Source organism: Meriones unguiculatus, chromosome 10 (genome assembly GCF_030254825.1).
Source record: "Meriones unguiculatus strain TT.TT164.6M chromosome 10, Bangor_MerUng_6.1, whole genome shotgun sequence".
Lineage (NCBI taxonomy): Eukaryota > Metazoa > Chordata > Mammalia > Rodentia > Muridae > Meriones > Meriones unguiculatus.
In genome coordinates, this window is record NC_083358.1 from 109,912,922 (window position 1) to 109,933,445 (window position 20,524).

General features: G+C 43.8%; 1 protein-coding gene across 4 annotated transcripts in view; it reads left to right on the forward strand.

Moving 5' to 3' along the window:
* The first annotated feature begins 531 nt into the window (after window positions 1-531).
* Gabpb2 (GA binding protein transcription factor subunit beta 2) overlaps window positions 532-20,524 on the forward strand; it is a 30,132-nt gene continuing 10,139 nt past the window's right edge. Inside the window, exons 1-6 of one of the 4 annotated variants that reach the window (XM_021656852.2) lie at window positions 532-959; window positions 1,285-1,374; window positions 10,759-10,866; window positions 13,212-13,379; window positions 14,077-14,271; window positions 18,775-18,925. In XM_021656852.2, coding sequence (XP_021512527.1) covers window positions 10,759-10,866; window positions 13,212-13,379; window positions 14,077-14,271; window positions 18,775-18,925 — 622 coding nt within the window. In that variant the 5' untranslated portion in view covers window positions 532-959; window positions 1,285-1,374. Of the gene's footprint in view, window positions 960-1,284; window positions 1,375-10,726; window positions 10,867-13,211; window positions 13,380-14,076; window positions 14,272-18,774; window positions 18,926-20,524 lie in introns of all 4 variants that reach the window. The other 3 variants (XM_021656850.2, XM_021656853.2, XM_021656849.2) reach the window with 3 other exon arrangements.

Below are 20,524 nucleotides of genomic sequence, written 5' to 3' on the forward strand. Positions count from 1 at the left end.
TCTCACTAGCTGACTGTCCTGGAACTCACTATATAGATCAGGGTGATCTTGAACTTACAGAAATCCTCCTGTCTTTGCTGAGGTGTGGACCACGCCCAGCTGGTTTTAATATTGGGCCTGGAACTTGGGCCTTGAATTCAGAGATCCCTGCCTCTGCTCTGATAAAAGGCCTGTCTTGTTACTGATTTTTGAAGGTTTTTTTTTTTTTCCTGGTTTCTCTCAGTCCCTTCATCATTTAAACTGGTGAGTAGGAACTAAGATAAACTGTTTGGTAGATGAAGTGACTAAAAAGTGTTACAGTTTCATGCTCTATCATCTTCCAGTCTCTCCCTGAAATCTCTATTCAGGCTGTAACTGGGAAAATGTCAGGTCAGGCAGGAGTCCGAGTCGCCTGCATAACCAGGAATGTTCACCGAGGTGGAAGCCAGATCCTCCCCCAACCCTAAAGCTAGCCCTGAGGAGAGCCAGCGCGCAAACTCCTAGACAGACCACTAACCTAGCTTCCCCTGTGCGGTGCCCATGTTGGCGCCAAAACTCCCATTTAGGTCCGTCCCCTGCCGGAACTATGCCTCACGTAAGCCACGTAATCAATGACCCTGCGCCTCGCGAAGTAGTCCCGGAGTTCAGGGCGCCCTCCGTACACACTTTCCCAGCTCCGGAGGTCCTCAGAAGAGAGCGCCTCGGAGGTGCGCCGCGACCCTGACCGAAGGGCAAAGTGGCTTTCCTAACCCGTTTCCTTCAGATTCCTCCGCCAGGACGCATAGCCACAGCGCCCTCACTTCCGGGTCCGCCATTTTACTGCCTCCATTTCCCTGCAGGGGGGGGAAAGGCCCCCCAAATATGCATATGTGAAAAGGCCAAAAAGTGAGGCCACTGGCAAGGAGCCTTAAGTCAAGGGAACAAAACGGGACCAAGCTGGCGGGCCCAGTGAGAGCGAAGCCGGCAGCGCTCCGGACGAGGTGAGGGGAAGGGTGCGCGGGATGCCGGGCGGAGGTGGAAGGCGCCGCGACGAGTGCCGGGTCCCGACCTGCGGGCTCCGGCCTGGAGACTGCCGGAGCAGGGCGGCGGCGGCGGGGAGAGGGACGGAGAGGAAGGGGATGCTGTCGGGAGGAAGGGGAGGGACTGGGAGGAGGTGGAGGGGGTGGGTGGAAGACCTGGGGCTGGGGAGCCGGACTGCGGGAAGCCGAGGCCACAGGGGTGACCACCAGGGGGCGGCGTGGAGTAAGCGGCCGGGCTCACGCCGGGGCTCCCCCCCTTGCAAGTTGGCGCCCCTGTTTTTGGCAGACAGAACGCCGGTGTGAAGAACTGAAGGATAGATGACCGAGGAGGAAGTGAGAAGTCTCCTTTTCTAAGTCCAATAACGTGAACGCTTTAGTAAGTTCATAATCACAGCAACAGCTGTCATGGCCTTCTCTCCAGTTCTTACACAGATGTTTGTACAGCTGGCCTCCCAGTGGGGACGTGTGCAATTTAAAAAAAAATATATTCCTAGGCTGTGAATTCTTTAATTACTGTTTGTTTCCCATTAGTGTGCTCCTCGAGACATTGCTCTGTCTCCCCTTTCTGATAAAGGCTTTTTCTCCAGTTTCTGTCTGCGTATTTGAATCTCCCTGTGTAGCTCAGGCTGGCCGCCTTGCAGCTGTCTTCTTGCCTCAGCCCCTGGAGTGTTGGGATGATGGGGTGAGCCACCATGCCTGGCTAGACATGCTTTTATACTAGCTTTGATAAGGAGTAGCAAACCACCACACCCAAATTACAGATAAACAAAAGCGATTCATTTTTGGTAGTGGAGTGCTTTGTGAAGTGCTCAGGCACTCCATGCTTATTAAAATATTTATTGAACCAGGTGGTGGTGGCGCACACCTTTAATCCTAGCACTTGGTAGGCAGAGGCAGCTGATCTGAGTTTGAGGCCTGCTTGGTCTACAGAGTGAGTTGTAGGACAGCCAAGGCTGAACAGAGAAACCCTATCTCAAAAAAAAAAAAAGTATTGAAAGTTCTTAAAAGTGATGGCATATGCCTGTAATCTCAGCACCACTACTTAAACAGAGGAAGTAGAAAGATCCAGGTGTTCAAGCCTGACTTGTGCTACTTGAGCCCCTGTCCCAAAAATTCTTCCGGTCTTGTTTTGTATCTTACTCACGTTCAGATTCCTAGGAGGCTGTTCTGGGAGTATAGCTTGGATGTAGGTGTGTGTCTGGCATATCCGTTGCTCTGGATTCAGTCCCTAGCACAGAGGAAGTAGGAAGAAAAAATTTTTAAAATCCTAGGATACAGAGCTGGGCTCAGTGGTACACACCTGTGATCCCAGCACTCTGGGGAGGCAGAGGCAGGTGGATCTCTGAGTTCGAGGCCAGTGAGTCCAGGACAACTAAGGCTACACAGAGAAACCTTGTCTTGAAAGACAAACAAAAATCCCTAACTCTACATACTAGACCAGACCTTTTATAGATTTTATCTGGTGGCATATCCGTAAGGAAGGGTAGTTCCCCTTTGTTGTGTTGGGACTTGTCTCAGTTGGGCCAGTGAGGAATGTTTAGTAAACGAAGGCCACCAAGCCTGGCAGTCTAGCCTCCACTCGGCAGGAGAGAACCAACTCCTGTGGGTTCTCCTGTAGCCTCCACATGCTGCGGTGTGTGGATACACAGGGAAATTAATTACACACAAATAAATTTATTGCCTATGTTACTCTTTAATTTTAAGATTCTGCAAACCTTGATGTGTGCAGTGCTAGAATATGACCATGAGGTCTCCCCACAATGCTGTTATTTTACTTAAAATTTTAAATTTCACCTGCACACACATGCAGTGACATTCATGCACGTAGAGGTCAGGGGACAAATTTAGAGGATTCAGTGTCCCAGGATGTGGGAACTGGGGATCCAATTCATGTCATCAGGCTTGGCAGCAGGCATCTCCCAGTGAGCTGTACATCTCACTGGTCCCCAAAATACTGTTGTCCTACAGAGGCATTTTAGTTTAGGTGGATCCTTCAGGTTATTTAGGAGTGACAGGACGGGAAAGAAGAGCCATGAAGAACAGATTTCTAGGAGATGGTTTTTACCAGAATACAAGTAGGAACTCTTAGAAGATATTGCTGTCAAGTAATCAAATATAAGAACTGTTTTCCTGTAACTCTTGGTATTGGTTACTTTTGGAAGGCACAGGCAACTCCGCTCCCTTGTTGGTTTGACAGGATCTTGTGATACTTACAGGCCAGCCTCCAGCTCACCATCATCCTGGTGTAGTTTCCCAAAGTGCTGGGATTACAGGCAAATGTCATCATGACCAGCATGACGTCATTTTTATTTTGACACTCCCTGTGTCCCCAATGCTTGTCTCTAAACAGTTTTCTCTGAAGACAGCTTTGATAAATCTGGTGGTTTGATCTCATTCATCCCTTGTCACCATGAAGATCTGCCCAGATTGGTCTGATCTGATTTCGTGTTGGGAGAGTGACAGATGTCCACAATTAGTACTTTTAAGTGGAGAGGAATAGAAGGAGTGGCTTTTGGGTCGGGCCTGCCTGGAGTCTGTTCTTGTGTTTGAATGCTGTGAGTGGGGGACATTCTAGCAGCTCAGAAATGCTGCCCTCTTTCTTTTGTCGTACTTACACAGACCGTTAATAGCCAACAGTTAAAAAAAAAAAGCTTCTCAAAAACACAACAAGAGCAAATGTTTAGTGAAAACTAGCTTGAAAATTAAGCATTGTTTATAGGGTCCTCCTCAAACTCAAATGATCAGTGTTGAGTACCTTTAATTAGGTGGAGGCACTGTTCGAGTGCAGTGTTAGGGCATGTTTAATTATCTTTAAGAGACTGCTCAGTACCATTAGGAGCACAAGAACCCAGGGCTGGGAAAGAGCAGCACACTAACAATACTAGTTTAGGGCCCCACCGGCTTGGCCCCCTGAATGTCGCTTCTCACCCATGCATCTTAGAAAGCTCATGCGATATAGCATATAAGTACATTAACATGCAGCGGAGGCAGCAGCATCTAGTGTCTACACAGAAGAACTGTATGAAATCCTCTCTAAAATGACCTCAGCTTCTGCCCATTAAGCAAAATTTAGAGTCTAACTAGGTCTACTGCATCAACAAAATCAAACATTAGACCCTCACAAATTTAGTGACAGTGACCACAAACTCATTTCTGGTGTGTTTGATGTGTCCCAAATAAAATACTTTACCTGTGAGGCTAGGAGATGGAGACCAAGGTTTCAAAGAGCAGAATTACTCAAATGGCATGCTGTTTATATCAGCAGTGTTGGTATTCTTCGTAAAAAACTTATTTACATATTTTTAAGTCTTTTTCTCCCTTCTCCACTCCAATCCCGTCCAACACCCCAGCACCAGGTAGGAGAAAGAGTTAGTTGGGAAGGGAGGCACAGTTCTCTTAGCTGCTTTCTGCTGGTTAGGGTCATGGAGTCAGTCCAATCCTCGTTTCAGGACATCTCCAACTTCTTGTCTCGCTACAGCAACAGCAGCTGCAGGGCGGAAGCAGCAGAAGCCTTGTTCTTTCTCAGAGCTTTCCGTACTCTCTGAGGTTTGGCATTTATTCTCTCTCCACAGTCCTCAGATTAAACTATCTGCAGCTGGCGAAGAGCCCCTCTCAGAGCCCACACGAGGCAAATAGTTTGCTCCTGTGGACTATCTGAATCAGTCCCACATCCCACACCTGGGATTAAAACAAAAACATGTTTATGTCTGCAACAGAACGGTGCTGATTTTTAAAAATTAATTTATATATATATATATATTTATGCATAAGTACTCTGTCTGCATGTGTGGCTGTATGGCAGAAGAGGGTAACAGAGCCCATTATAGATGGTTGTGAGCCACTATGCGGTTGCTGGGAATTGAACTCAGGACATCTGGAAGAGCTGCCAGTGCTCGTAACTGCTGAGCCACCTCTCAGTGTTGGTTTTACTTACTTGTGTGTGTGTGTGTGTGTGTGTGAATGCACACATAACTATGGTGCATGTGTGGAAGCCAAAGGGCAGGTTCCCTGCATTGGGTCTTTCCTACCACAGGGGTTCAGGCTTGATGGCTTTTACCTTGGTGAGCCTTCTTTTCTGCCAGTCAACAGTACTGATTTAAAAATCAAAACGAAACAAAAAACAGAAATGAACTTGGTTTGGTGGCCCATGCCCTTAATCCCAGTACTTGGAGAGTAGAGGCAAGAGATCTCTGAATTCAAGGCCATCACCGGCTACATTTAAAACATTGTCCGTGGCCAGGTGTGGTGGTGCACACCTGTGATCCCAGCACTCGGGGAGGCAGAAGCAGGTGGATCTCCGTGAGTTCGAGGCCAGCCTGGTCTACAGAGAGAGAGTCCAGGATAATCAAGACTTTGGTCTTATAAAACCAGAAAAGTCAAAAGAATTTCACTGGCTATGGTACATGTTGACAGTCCAGATATAATGCACATTGCACAATATAGTACGTTTAATGATCACTTTGCATGTTCTAAATTTACATGTATTTAACTCTTCAAATGTCTACATACTATATAAGGTTCCATCCTACATATTTTAGTCACATATACATGGAGTATTAAATATACTAAAATCACCTTAGAATAGTTGCTTTCGACGTAGTCATTTAAAAGATAAATAGGGGCTGGAGAGATAGCTTCAGAAGAGCACTGGCTATTCTTCCTAAGGTCTGGAGTTCAATTCCCAGCAACCATATGGTGTCTCATAACCATCTATAAAAGATATAGATAGAAACTTAAAGAAACTCTGAATTTCTGCTAAGGTTTTTTTTTTGTTTTTGTTTTTTTTCTTGTTGGGTTTTGAGACAAGGTTCTCTGTAGCCTTGGCTGCGCTGCTAGAATTTTTTTAAAGATTTATTTAGTTATCATGTGTACCATTTCTGCCTGCAGTGTACACCTGCATGCCAGAAGAGGGCACCAGATCTCATTATAGATGGTTGGGAGAACTCAGCCTGTGCTCTAAACCTCTGAGCCATCTCTCCAGCCCTGCTGCCTTAGAATTTGATCTGTAGTCCAAGGTGGCCTTGAATTTAGGGAGCCTTCTGCCTCTGCCTCCTGAGTACTGGTATTCAAGGCACGTACCGCCACCAACGGGCAACGTATTTTCCTTTTTAAAGATACATTAAAAAGAGGGAAAAAAAAGCCAGCATTGGTGGTGCACAGCTTTGATCCCAGCACTGTGGAAACAGAGGCAGGCAGGTCTCTAAGTTCAAGACCAGCCGGTCTAGAGAGTGAGTCCAGGATAGCCAGGGCTACACAGAGAAACCCTGTCTCCTCAAAACAAAACAAAGCCATTGTATGTGGTGTGTGTGTGTGTGTGTGTGTGTGTGTTTTCTAAGATAGGTTTTCACTATGTAGCTCACAGCTGCACTAGACATAGTTCCACGTGCCTCTGTCTGTGTGTGCATTTGTCTGTGGAGGCGTGTGTGTGTGAGTGCCTGCAGAATCAAGAAGAGGGTGTCTGCTCATAGAACTGGAATCACAGGCTCCAAACTGGAGCCTCTGAAAGAGCATTGCATACTCTCCACTGCTGAGCCATCACGTTATCACCTTAAAAAAAGTTAATCTATAGGTTGATTTTTGGGTGGAAGTGTGCATGCCCACAGTACTCGTGTGGAGGTCAGAAGACAGCTCTCAAAAGCCTGTCCTCTCCACCAGGTAAGTCCTGGGGATAGAGTTCTAGTTGTCAAACTTGGTGGCAAATTTTTTTATATGCCAAGCAGTCTTGCTGGTCCCCAAGCAGTTAGCTCACTAAAATATAAAATCTTGTTAATTTTATTATGTGCCTATCCATTTAATTGGATATTAAAATGTCCACTTTCTGGACTGAAGAGATGGCTCAGCAGTTAAGAACATGTACTGCTTTTGCTGATTTGGTCCCTAGCAACCATATAAGGAGGTCCAAATCCACCTGTAACTACAGTTCCAAGGGATTGACCTCCCCCGCTTCCGGCCTCCATGAGCAGATACCCACAGATACCAGGAGCAAACAGAAACAATTTTTTACAGTAAATATCAAACTGGACACGGTGGCACAAGCCTGTACTCCCCAGCACTTGGGGGAGGCAGAGGCAGGCATATCTCTGTGAGTTCAAGGCCAGCCTGGTCTACAAAGCAAGTCCAGGACATCCAGGGCTACACAGAGAAACCCTGTCTTGAAAAGCCAAAAAATAAATAAATATTAAAAAGATAAAATATCCACCCCTGTAACATTACAACAAAATGTATTTTTTACTAGTAGTAGGCTAATAGCAGTAGAAATGGGCTAAATTAGCCCATTTCAACATTCAGAAATATACGTATAGTCTAAGTCTATATGGATCAACGCCCAGAAATTATTACAAAAGTAGCTCTATATACAAGCCATTTCTAAAATGTCTGTTTTACATTTACATGTTAAATATACAAACAAAAAGCAGTTGAGAAGGGCACGTTTTTAGAATTTCTGTGAGGATAGTTACACAGGAATTACAAGCATGAGACGGCAGGTCTGGCCACACCTAGCGTTTTAATAGCTTTTTCAGGTGATGGTAGGTATTCTTTGATGCTGCACCAAGGCTTGGCAAGTGGTAATTTTTTTGTGGTCCATACAGCCTCGTGCCTGCTAGACCAGCATGCTGCCATTGTATCACGAAGCTCACAAGACATGTGGTAATTTCTTAAACATTAGTTGCAAGATTGATAATTTAGCTCAGTAACACCTTGGGTTTTGTCCTCTGCACCAGGAAAAAAATAGTTGCATGGGCTGGAGAGATGGGTCAGCAGTTAGAAGTCCTGGGCGCTCTTCCCGACGGCCCACGTGATCCTCCCAACCACTTGTAAGTTCAGTTCTAGGGGAGCCAATGCCCTTTTCTGACCTGCAGAGGTCAGAGGCGAGCAGGTAACTGCACAGAATACATGCAGGCAAAAATAGGCAAATACACAAATAGTTTTAAAAATAATAAAATTAGTTGAAAAGAAAAATTTGAAACCATATCAAAAGAATTTTTGTACTTATGTACCATAAAAAACCAAAATTTTTTGTTGTATACTTTTATTTTAGGCTGTACTGGGACTATGTGCAAGGCTATGTACAGCCTTGCACATGGTAAAGAAATGTTTGCCACTGAACTGGCTCTTACTATTCTTTCATTTGAGACAAGTCTCACTAAATTACCCAAGCATATTATAGCTGGAACAGGCCTTGAACTATTGCACCTCCATGCTCAGATCAAACCCGGACTTTGTGCATACTAAGCAGCCCTCTGTAGGTGGAGCTCTAACGCCAGCCCTTGATTCCTGTTTTGTTTTGTTTTGTTTTGTTGTTGTTGTTTGCTTTTGGTTTTGGACACAGGCTTTCTCTGTGTAGCCTTGGCTGTCCTGGACTCACTTTTAGACCAGGCTGGCCTCAAACTCAGGGATCCGCACCTGCCTCTACCTCCCAGAGAGCTGGGGTTACAGGGGTTTCTTGGTACAGCTCAGGTTAGTCTCCAACTTGGAAAGTTTCTATTCAGCCTCCTAGAAGCTGGGATCGCTGAGACTCCAGGCCTTTTCCAGAAGGCCCTGCTTTGAATTTTGCTTTGTTTTGCTTTGTGTTTTGAGACAGAGTTTCTCTGTATAGTACTGGCTGTCCTGAAACTTGCTCTATAGACCAGGCTGTCCTCAAACTACCTGCCTCTGGTTCCCAAGTACTAGGATTAAAGGTATGTGCCACCACCTGGCCCTGCTTTGAAGTTTTTGTTAATTTATTGGAGGGGGTGTTTCGTGAGGACACTGAGGACTCTGGTGTGTGTGTGAAGGTCAGAGGACAACTTTCTGGAGGTAACTTCTCTCCTTTTACTGTGTGGGTCCTAGTATCAAACTCAGGTTGTCAGACTGGTGAGGTGGCTCCTGGGTAACTTTTGCCAAACCTGATGACCTGAGCTCAGTCCCTAGAGCCACATGATAGAAGGAGAGAACCCAGTTTCTGAAGCTGTTCACACACATACAGGAGAGGGGAGAGAGGGAGAATGAGAAAAAATAAGACTGGCCCTCACACAGCCCAGGCCTGTCTAGAACTCACTGTGTAGCTGACACTGGCTTTGTGCTTCTCATATGCCTGCCTCCACACCAAAGTACTGGTGTTATGGGTAAGTACCTCCTTGCAGGGCGAGGACTTTCTTAAATAGAGCCTACTCTCCCCCTAAAGCACATGGCAATGAGCATAGTAAGCCTATTTCACAATCTGATTTGGGCAAAGGCAGGAGCAATGATACCCTGCGTGGTATTTTCACTATCATTACAACTGCTAAGATGCTAAAAAAAAAAAAGTCAAATGATGCCTTAGTATTATTGTAAAAGTTGTCTGGACCACTGGCTTCCTGCAAGGTTACTCGTGTGGTGCAGGAGTCATAAAGCACGCTTCTGAACAACTGTCCTACGAAAATCACTGGCTAGTGGGAGTTCATTCTTGCCCTGCTAGCCATGCTATCACTCGTCCATAAGCTCAGTACCTAGGAAATGAAAACAGGATCAGGAGTTGAAGGTCAGCTTGGACTACAGGAGTTTCTGGCTAAAACAAGAAAAAGAGGTTTCTTTTTCTAAACTTTGATTGGCATTACATCATTTCACCACAGCTAGAAAACAAAAAGATTAAAAAGTTGCTATTCAATTTAGAAGTGATGCTTTTTAGGAGAACTTGAAAACTCGAAGAGTGGTAGGGGTTCCCAGAGAGGAATACTTCCATGTGCCCTGCCCAGTGTTCCGTTTAAACATTTTATTATTGTTGTTTGTGTATGATGGGGCAGAGAACGCACTCCACTGCGTGCGTACAGAGGTCAGAGGACAACTTAAAGTCAGTATCAGTTCTCCTGCCAAGGGCTCTGGGGGCAGGACTCAGTCATCAGCTTTTGTAGAAAGCACTTTTACCTGCTAAGCCATCTTACAAGCCCTGTCTAGTGGCTTTTTATGTGTTGTAGAGGAATTGGATTGAGACTGAGACAGACCTTTTTGGAATTGCTCAGTTTTGAGCTCATCAGAGGCTATACCTACCCTTTACAGGTTTTCATGGCACAACCAGAGAAATGACCATGCCTTACTCATCCAGTAGTCAGGTGCCGTAGAAGTAGCCGCTCATGGAGGGATGACTAACTCACAATTTCCATCAAGCAGCAATTTTACAACTAGGTATCCATGTGCCCTGCCTAGAGATCACAGTGCATGTTTTGAACTGTGTTCAAAAATTTTTAATTTTTTTTCTACCATTGGATCTGGTGATGAAAAACTGTAATTCCAGTTACCTGGGAAGTCGAGGCAAGAAGATCACAAATTAGCCTAGCTGAGCTGTGGAGTGAGTTTTGAGCCAACCTGGGCAATTTAGCTAGATCCTATCTAAAAAAAAAAAAAAAAAGGGAATATCAGGTGTGGTTGGTGACACTAGCCTGCAATCCCAGCACTTGGGATAGGTGGAGTCAGATCTAAAGTTCAAGGTCATCCTTAGCTACTAACATACTCGAGGTCAGCAGAAACTATGTGAGCTCTTGTCTCCCAAACAAAAACAAGTTGTAAACACATTTCACTTTATGTAGATGGTACATCTATATATTAGCATCTGGGAGGTAGAGGAAGCAAGATTTTTAGTTCCCTGCTTGCATGGACTACGTAATAAGTTCCAGGCCAGACTGGACTGTATGGCAAAATCATGTCTTAGAGAAAACAAACAAAAGCAAGAAAATGTTTTACAGACAACTGCTTCCCTTGTGTTGGAATTACAGCTACCTGGAAACTTTTGTTTCTATGCATAAAGATGTCTCTGGTGGACTTGGGGAAGAGGCTGCTAGAAGCTGCAAGAAAAGGCCAAGATGATGAAGTGAGAACGCTGATGGCAAACGGGGCTCCGTTCACTACAGACTGGGTAAGCTTCGCAGAAGGCCCCGGTGACTTCCAGAGGGTGTCTTAACCAGGCTCCTAAGGCTAAACAGGCATGGTTTTTCCTTCACTGTTTCTGTGTCATTTCTCCTACAAGAATTATTTGTTTCTCCTGAATATATAGTTTCCCCTTTTAGTTTTCCAGTTTGAAAGTTTTCTGTGAATATATAGGTAGTAATTGTTTCATACTTGGAATTTTTCCCTTTTATTTTATTTTTGATATTTTTATTTGCAGGTATGATGTGCATGCTTTTAGTCCTAGAACTTGGGAGGCAGAAGCAGGAAGACTTCTGTGAATTTGAGGCCAGCATGGTCTGTATGGCAAGCACCTAGACAGCCAAAGCTATATAATGAGACCCTATCTCAAGAAATAAACAGACAAAGGAAAACCTCCCCCAAACCGTCCTCTGACCTCTACACATATACACCTGTGTGTGAATGCACAGACAAATATATGCAAATAAATATACTGACACCAGGCATGGGAGTATACATCTTTAATCCCAGCACTGGAGAGGTAGAGGCAGGCAGAATTTCTGTGAGTTTGAGACCAGCCTGGTCTGCAAAGTGAGTCCAAGACTACCAGGGCTACACAGAGAAGCCCTGTCTTGAAAAACAAAAACAAAAAAAAAAGGTTTAATATAATGAGCCTGTCAACCAACTTGGAGACCAAAGAGTTTCAGAAGATAGCAGTCACATATTTTCCTTTTTTTTTTTTTTTTTTTTTGTTTGTTTTTTGTTTTGGTTGTTGTTGTTGTTTGGGGGGGGCTGTCAAGACAGGGTTTCTCTGTGTAACCTTGGCTGTCCTGGAACTCATTCTGTAGACCATGCTGCTGCCCTCGAACTCACAGAGATTTGACTGCCTCTGCCTCTTGAGTGCTGGGATTAAAGTCGTGTGCTATCACCACCTGCCTTTCACAGATGTAGGCATAAGGTTTTTGTGTAATTCAAATACTGATTTCTGGGCTGGAGAGATGGATCAGAGGTTAAGAGCACTGGCTGTTCTTCCAAAGGTGCTGAGTTCAATTTCCTGCAACCACAGTTATCATCTATAGTGAGATCTGGTGCCCTCTTGTGTGCATGTATACATGCAGGCAGAACACTATAAACAATAAATAAATAAATATTTTTTTAAAATACTAATTTCTCTATCCCTCTATATCTGGTTGCAATCCTTGTTCTGAGAATCTCCTGTCTCAGTGTTGTATAAACACTGCTCCCCAATTGTCCCCTGATTTGCCAGTAAAGCAATTTATAGTCAATCACTGAGCAGGGGAGAGAATAGGGCTGGTCTTTCTGCCAGCCAGTAGAAGAGGAGTTAGAGGAGGAAGAGGGGGATTCAGCCACTGGCAGATGTCCAGGAGGGACCAAGAGAGAGAGAGAGCTCAGCAAGGAAAGGTACAAAGTGAAAGTATCTCTAAGGTGTATGCTGGGAGGAAACCAGATTAAATTAGAGGGTTAAGAATAGATTAATAACTGCTCAGTTCTTGTGTTGTGAAGCTTGTTAAAACAGAGTTTCAATTATTTGTGTGATAGCCAGGTTAAGAGAGAAACTGAGAAACACAGTTTTATAAAAATGACTGACATACACAGATTTTCTAAATATTTACTGATGTTAACAGCTTTAATGGAGTGATGACTATTGTGGCATAAATGTTTTATAACTTCAGGGTCCAACTGGTTCATTTATTTGTTTTGTTTGTTTTGAGGCAGTGTCTCTCAATAAAGCCCTGGCTGTCCTGGGCCTCCATCTCATAGAAATCAGCCTACCTCTGCCTCCCAAGGGCTGGGACTAAAGGAATGTGCCACTATACTCAGCTCAGATACTCTTTTTGTATCTGTTTTTGTAGAACAGAAAAACTATCCTATAAGCCATGCTTAAAATCCTGTCCTTTAGTGAGTCTTACTCAGTAACTCTACCTCACTTAAAGTCATTATACTTCACATTTAATTTACAGCCCTTCACCTGCCCATTAACATAGTAATTTCATTTGTGTTTATTGTTTTTAATGATGTATATATGAGCATGTTTGTATGGGGGGGGTGTGCATGTGAGTACAGGTGCCCTTAGAATCTAGGGGTAGGGTCACCGCCGCTGAATAACAGCTGTGAATCACCAACATGGATGCTGGGATTGAAGTGAGAGCTCTTACCCTCTGAGTTCTCTCCAGCCCCTGTAGATTAATTTTTAAATTCTGTAATTTTCAGTCTCCTCTGCTCAGAAAGATTCTTTCTCCAACGATGGCTCCTTTAGGATCCATTTCTTGGTCATACATCTCTCCACTCTCCGCACAGTGGACTCAATGAGTACTCTTTTTTTTTTCCCCACAGCTTGGAACATCACCTCTTCACCTTGCAGCCCAGCATGGTCATTATTCCACCGCAGAAGTGCTCCTCCGAGCAGGCGTGAGCAGGGATGCCCGGACCAAAGTGGACAGAACCCCTCTGCATATGGCTGCAGCCGATGGACACACACACATCGTGGAGCTGCTTGTTAGGGTAAAGCGAGAGGAGTGCTGGAGTCTGGCCGTAGGGCATGCACCTGTAGTCCCAGACTTGGGAGGCAGAGGCAGGCAGATCTCGGAGTTCCAGGACAGCCAGAGCTACACAGAGAAACCCTGTCTTTAAAAAAAAAAAAAAGGGTGGGGGATAGTGATGGGACTACACTGTAAAGAGACATCCGCCTCCACTTTTGCCTCCCTCTCATGGTTTCTTAAGTAGTGGGAGGAAAGTGAGCTGGAAAGACTTAAGTGATCATTGATTTGCATCTCTTTATTTATTATTAATTTATGCATGAAAACCGTGTTTCAAGAGTCATGTAAATGATTTTGTTTTCTTTTTTTTAAGCTAAACAGATTTTATTGATTTTTCTTCGTCTTTTTCTGTAGGTGTTCTCTGTACTTATGCCTATTTTTTTTCAGGCCCTACTCAGCTTTCTGCTAATAAATGCAACAAAATCTGTTCCTCCCCCCTTCCTCGACCATCTGTGAGAATTTCCAGTGATGTCCTTAGCAGACCCACTCATTGAAAGCATAATGTCTCAGCATTCAGGAGGACTTGAGAAATGCTTTTCCCTTTGATATTCCTTAAGTGAGAACTAAAGTTAAATATCTCTATGTAGATCTTTTTGGTAATGGGCTCTGATGCTTGAGCTCTGGCAACCAGCACCTATTGAGAAGTTGCTCTTTTGTAACAGAACGGTGCGGATGTGAATGCCAAGGACATGCTGAAGATGACAGCTTTGCACTGGGCCACGGAGCACCACCACCGCGATGTTGTTGAGCTGCTCATCAAATACGGAGCTGATGTCCATGCATTTAGCAAATTTGATAAATCTGCCTTTGACATAGCACTGGAGAAAAACAATACTGAGATTCTGGTCATTCTTCAGGTATGTTCTTTTATAGTCCCCAAAGTGCACGTCAATTTATAGATTACTTTGAGGGAGCTGAATCCAAACAATTCCCCCACTTCATCAAAATTTGTATTTTTAGGACATCTCAGTCATGTGACTCTGTATCAGCATTTTTCTCTTTTCAGTTGAGAGGGTCTCAAGTAGCACAGGGTGATCTCAGAATTTGAATATAGCTAAAAATGACCTTTTTTGTTAATGTTTTTTGTTTGTTTATTTCTAGACAGGGTTTCTCTGTAGCACTGGCTGTCCTGGACTGGCTTTGTAGTACAGGCTGGCCTCAAACTCACAGAGATCTGCCTGCCCCTCTGCCTCCCCGCATGCTGGGATCACAGGTGTGCACCACCACGCCTGGCTGAAAATGGCTCTTGACCCTCCTGTCTCTGTCTCATGTACACTGGAATTACAGATATGTACTGCCTTGCCATTGTTTTAAGACAGTCTTACTATGAAGACAAAACTAGCCTCTCCACCAGGCCTGCACTTAGGTTTTCTTTTTGGTTTTGTTTTAATAGGATCATTCATGGTGATTAGAGAACAAGGTTGTGGAAATAGTCAGTGCTGATATTGCAGAGCAGAACTCCAGAGATATTTTCTGGTTCTAAGAGTTGCCTAATTTATGAATTTCTTCCTTTTTTTTTCTTCTTTCTTTCTCTCTCTTTTTTTTTTTTGTTTCTATAAATGTGTTAAATTGAAAGGAAAACAATAGAGCCAGAACAAAAAGAACATTTGTTTGACTGTCCATTGTTTTTCTTTCCATTAATGTTTCCATTTCTAGCTAAACTAGACTTGGGGCAATCTTAAAAGTCAGGGACTGACACAGTGGTACACTCCTCTGACACTAGCACTCAGTAGGGAGAGACAGATGGATTTCTGAGTTTGACTTCAAGGCCATCCTGGTCTACATAAGCAAGTTCCAGTCCAATCACCGATACTTAATGAGACTGTGTCTCAAAAAAAAATTTTTTTTTTACCAGTCTTAGAAGGAACCAGGTTCAGTTCCCAACACCCACATATGGTGGTTCACAATTGCCCAGAGGATCTCATGTCCGCTTCTGCCTTCCAGTGGCATCTAGAATCATACAGGCACACACATGTATGCACACACATTAAAAAAATATTTTTAATAAGAAAAAAGTTAGAACCAGGTGTGGTGGTGCACCTATAATCCCAGCACTTGGGGAGTTCAAGGTCTACAAAGCCAGCCCAGGACCACTGAGGCTACACAGAGACACCTTGTCTTGAAAAACCAAAAAAAAAAGAGAGAGAGAGAAAGAAAGTTACTCTCGGGGGCTGGAGAGATGGCTCAGAGGTCTTATTGGATGCTCTTCCAGAGATCCTGAGTTCAATTCCCAGTAACTTCATGGTAGCTCACAACCATCTATAATGAGATCTGGTGCCCTTTTCTGGTGTGCAAGTGTACATGCAGACAGAACATTGTATACATAATAAATAAATCTTAAAAAAAAGTTTTTGTCCAGTGCTAGGAGATGCTTAATCAGGAAAATGCTTGTCTTGTAAACATGAGTTGCTGAGTTTGATCCCAGAATCCAGCTGTGGGCCAGTGAGATGGTTCAGTGGGTAAAGGCTCTTGCTGCTGATTTGACAACTTGAGTTTAATCTCCGGGACTCATGTGCAAGGATAAAATCAAGTCCTGCAGGCCTATCCTTTGACCTGCTCCTGTGTGACAGACTTCCTGAGGAGACACAGCACACTTTATTTACTTACTCCAAAAAGGAATCCCATGACAGTCCAGGGTAGCGGTTGTACCAAAAGCCAGTGTGGCAAGCCAGTGAGTTTCTGTTAGGGCTATTGACAGATGTGTGGGCAAGGGGTTACGTAAAAGGAGCAGGATAACCCAGAAGCAGCTCCATCCGCAGAAAAGCCCACCCAACAGGGAAAGCGCAGCCCTGGGGCAGTGCATCTTCCTTTCTGTAGCTGGCTCTTCCTCCCTTTACTAAACCTTCCCACACATGTTCCTCTCCGATACGCAGCCTTGGCTCTTCTCTTGTTTGCAGCAGAGGCTGTTCAGCCTCTCCTTCCTTTCTGGAGCACATGTTCCAGTTTAGAGGGAATGTTGTAATTCATGGACATGTGTGCCCCGGCACACTAGTGCACAAATGTACACACATAACATAAATTGTAATTAAAAACATTTTAAGCCAGCTGTGGAGACATGTGCTTATAATCTCAGAGTTGGAGAAGCAGAGACAGATAGCTCCCTGGTGCTTACTCGACACCCAGTCCTACCTACTTGATGAACTCCAGACAGTAAGAGACGCTGTCTCAAAAAAAAATAAAGTAGAGGCTGGGCACAGTGGCACACATGTTTAATCCCAGCACTCAGGAGGCAGAGACAGGTGGCCTTCTGTGAATTCAAGGCCAGCCTGTTATATGAATTGAGTCTAGGACAGCCTGGTCTACACAGAGAAACCCTGTCTCCAAAAAGCAAACAAAAACAAAACGGTAGATAGTATCTGAAGGACAGTACTCAAGAGTGCTCTCTGGCCGTACACGCACACAAATGCACCCTTCTTCCCACACACCCACACAAAGTCATATCCGTGCAAGGTACCTAGATAATAATCCCACAATTTGGAGGTAGAAGTAGAAGTTAAATTCAATCGGCCGTGGTGGCACACCTTTAATGCCAGCACTTAGGGGCCCAGTCTATGATAATGAGCCCCCAAACATCCAGAGCCACAGAGAAAGATCCAGGCTGAAATAAAAATTTAATAAATAAATATAAGTGTGAAAAGATTTAATTGGGTCAGTTAAATGGCTCAGATAAAGGTACCTGCCAAACCTAATGACCAGAGTTGATTCCCACATGGTAGAAGAGAGAAAACCAACCCTTGCCAATTGTTTTCTGGCTTCTACACACATAACCCCCACCACACACACACAAAGAAATGTAATTTTAAAACATTTTAAGTTGTATTCTGTTTTCAGGAAAAAAAAAAATTATTCTATGCTATCAAAAGTACAAGCATGTGAAACAACATGGAATGTTTAAAGAAAAAAAGTAGATAGGTCTTCAGAGAATGAGCAGCAGATGTGGAGTTTGAGGACAGCAGGTGTTTGGGAGTTAGGCTGGGTCTGTATGTGAGCTTGCATGGCCGCTGACATGTGACTAGTGACATGGTAGTTTTTTTTATGGACAGTGGGAACATAGAAGCTTTCTGTTTTGTTTTGTGTGTTTTTAAGACTAGATCTCTATATAAGTAGTCCTGGTTTTCCTGGAAGTAGTTTTGTAGACCAGGCTGTCCTTAAATTGACAGGGATCCACCTGCCTCTACCTTTTGAGTGCTGGGATTAAAGCTGTGTACCACCACCCCAGGCTGAAGGTTTTGTGTTGTTGTTGTTGTTGTTGTTCAGTGGGGGGTTGAAAGATGATCTTGCTATGTGGCTCTGCTTCATCTGGTACTTGCTGGCCACAACTCAAGGTGATCCTCCTGTCTCAGTTTCTGAAATGCTGGGATTACAGATTTGAATCAATACATCTGGATTTAGAAACTTAAATCCAGTGATTGTTTTAAAAAGGTATTCAGACATGGTGTATGCATTGGATGGAGAAGACAATGCTAAATAGCATATGATTGCTTTCATCAGGCTAGGCAAGCCTACCCATGAGTGCTTCCACTAAAAAATTTGCTAGAGGGTAGAAATAGCAGATTGAAGAAAGAATATAACAGTATCCGGAAAATGAATAATCTGTTTCAATTGAAGTTTTTAGTCAAGGGGATAATTACATATGAAAAATAGCTGCTTGTGCATTTTCAGTTTTTGTTTATTTTTCATGGCAGCTGGTTTTGCAAAGACTTTCAGTTATTGTTCAAAGTCCTTTCATAACTGGACTTTTTTGGTAGTTAATATATTTGTAGAAAACTTCTGAAAGTAAAAATAAAAGATAAGCATCTTTTCACCAAATTGAGCAGACATCCTTGGAAGCAAGAGTGTAGCATATGGAACTACACTTCAAAATCTGCTACTCATTTATCTGCTTGTTATATGTTCTCTTAGGAATTTCTTCAGTGGCAGAATGGAACACGTTGTAGGATAAGAGTCTAGAGAGTATTTTTCTCCGCAGGGATCTCCTGCCAGCATCTTGTCTTGTGGGTAGCTGATCACAGAATATTAGTGCTACAAATTACTTTTTAGACTGTGCAGAGCAGTTCCTTCCCTTAAATTGTTTTTTTTAAGTTAAAGAATGCCAAGAGCTTGAGTGAAGGGTGTCAAAGGCTTTGTGAGTAATACGCCTTTGCTTTCTCAGGTGGAAACAAGCTTGAAAAAGCAAGTTAACATGCGTGGCTTCAGTCTGAGAAGAGCTGTAGTCTTAATGAGAACCCTTAGCTCCCTGGGCACTGTATGCCAGACTAGTTGTGCTTGATGGAGCTGGGGGAGGGAGGGGCTGTGTGTTCAGTGACTGTGTGACTAAAGGTAAATGTGCTGACTTTGAAATGACCTGCTTTGTTTGGTAGGAAGCAATGCAGAATCAGGTGAACGCTAACCCCGAGAGAGTCAACCCAGTGACTAACCCTATGACTGTGGCTGCTCCACTCATCTTCACCTCTGGAGAAGTCGTTAACCTCGCTAGCTTTGTTTCTTCAGCCAACACCAAAGCGACCTCAGGTAACATTCTGATAATGAGGCATCTATTTCAGGCTTAAAAATGAGCAGAATCCCAAGTTTTCTAGATATGAGTGGATTTCTGATACCCACTCTTATAAAAATGCTGGGATTAAAGCTCTGAGTAAAATACTTGCTGCATGTGTAAAGCTTGGGCTCCATCTCCAACAGACAGAAAAGTAGAAGTAAAAACATTCCTCAAACTGTGTTATTGTAGTTTTGTTTCTAGACAGGGTTTCTCTGTGTAGCCTTGGCTTTGTAGACCAGGCTGGCCTTGAACTCACAATTGACACCTCTTGCTTTTTTGGGAGAGCAAGGGAAGGGGTAGTGTTAAGACAAAGTCTTGTAGCCTAGGTTGGCCTTGAATTTGTAATCCCTCTGCCTCCACCTTCCCAGTGCCAGGTCTGAGCCACCACCGGGCCTGAGACCTACATGTTTTAAACTCTTAAAATGGAGCAAATGAGTTTATTTTTACCCTTTGCTTTTATAAATATGTGTTATATGATGGAGGAACTTGCCTCCTCAAATAAATTCCCAATTCTTCACGTATTTTTTCTGTTTCTGACTTTGACCAGGTTGGGTGTGATGGTATGGTGACTCATAGCTCTAATCCCAGCATTGGGAGGCAGAGGCAAGAAGAGCTCTGTGAGTGTGAGACCAGCCTGGTCTACATAGCAGGTTCTAGGCCAGCCAGAGCTACTTACTTACTGAGGCCATTTCAAACAAACAAAAATGCCCAAAACCAAACTAAATAAATAGTAAAGTTTGGTTCTATTATATTTCTGTACTCCCAGAATTCAGAAAACTAAGACAGGAAGACTACCAAAATTTCCAGGGCAGCCTGAGCTATATAATGAGAACCTGTCTCAAATAAATAAATAGGAAGTGTATAGAAGCAAATGAATAACTGGGCTGGGAATGTCGCTCACTGATAGAGCACTTGTCTGCCATGTGCAAGACACTGGGTTCATTCCTAGTACTAAAAGAAACAAGGAATAACTGTATTCCCAGGCAAGTTGTATAATACCGAAGGCAGGATCTTGAGCTTTTGAGAAGAAGGATGGCAAGTAGAAACGTGTACATAAACACAGACAGAACTTTGGGGCCAGGACTCTACAAGGGGGTGAAGAGATTGTTCAGTGCTTAAGAGCACTTACTACTCCTGCAGAGGACCCAGGTTTTAGTCCCAGCACTCGCATAGACTCACAACTGCCTATAACTCTAGTTTCGGGGGCTGCAGTGGTCTCTTCTGGCCTGTGTATTCTTTATTGCATGTAAAGGATACACATAAACCCTTGCAGGCAGGCACGCATACACAGAAATGAAAATAGTACATACGATTTTATAAAAAGAAAACACACACACGGGGCTGGAGGGATAGCTCAGCCATTCAAGGGCAGCTCACAACCAAAACATGAAGAAAAAGCAGTTGAGCAGAAAAGACTGACTAGCTGCTTATCCTTGGAAAAACTGTCTTATTTCCTGATCTATGAAGTAGGAATATAGCAGCTTATTTTATGAGCTTGTTGAGACTTTGATTTGGTTTTGTTGGTGGTGGTGGGTTTGTTTGTTTGGTTGGTTGGTTGGTTGGTGGGTGGGTTT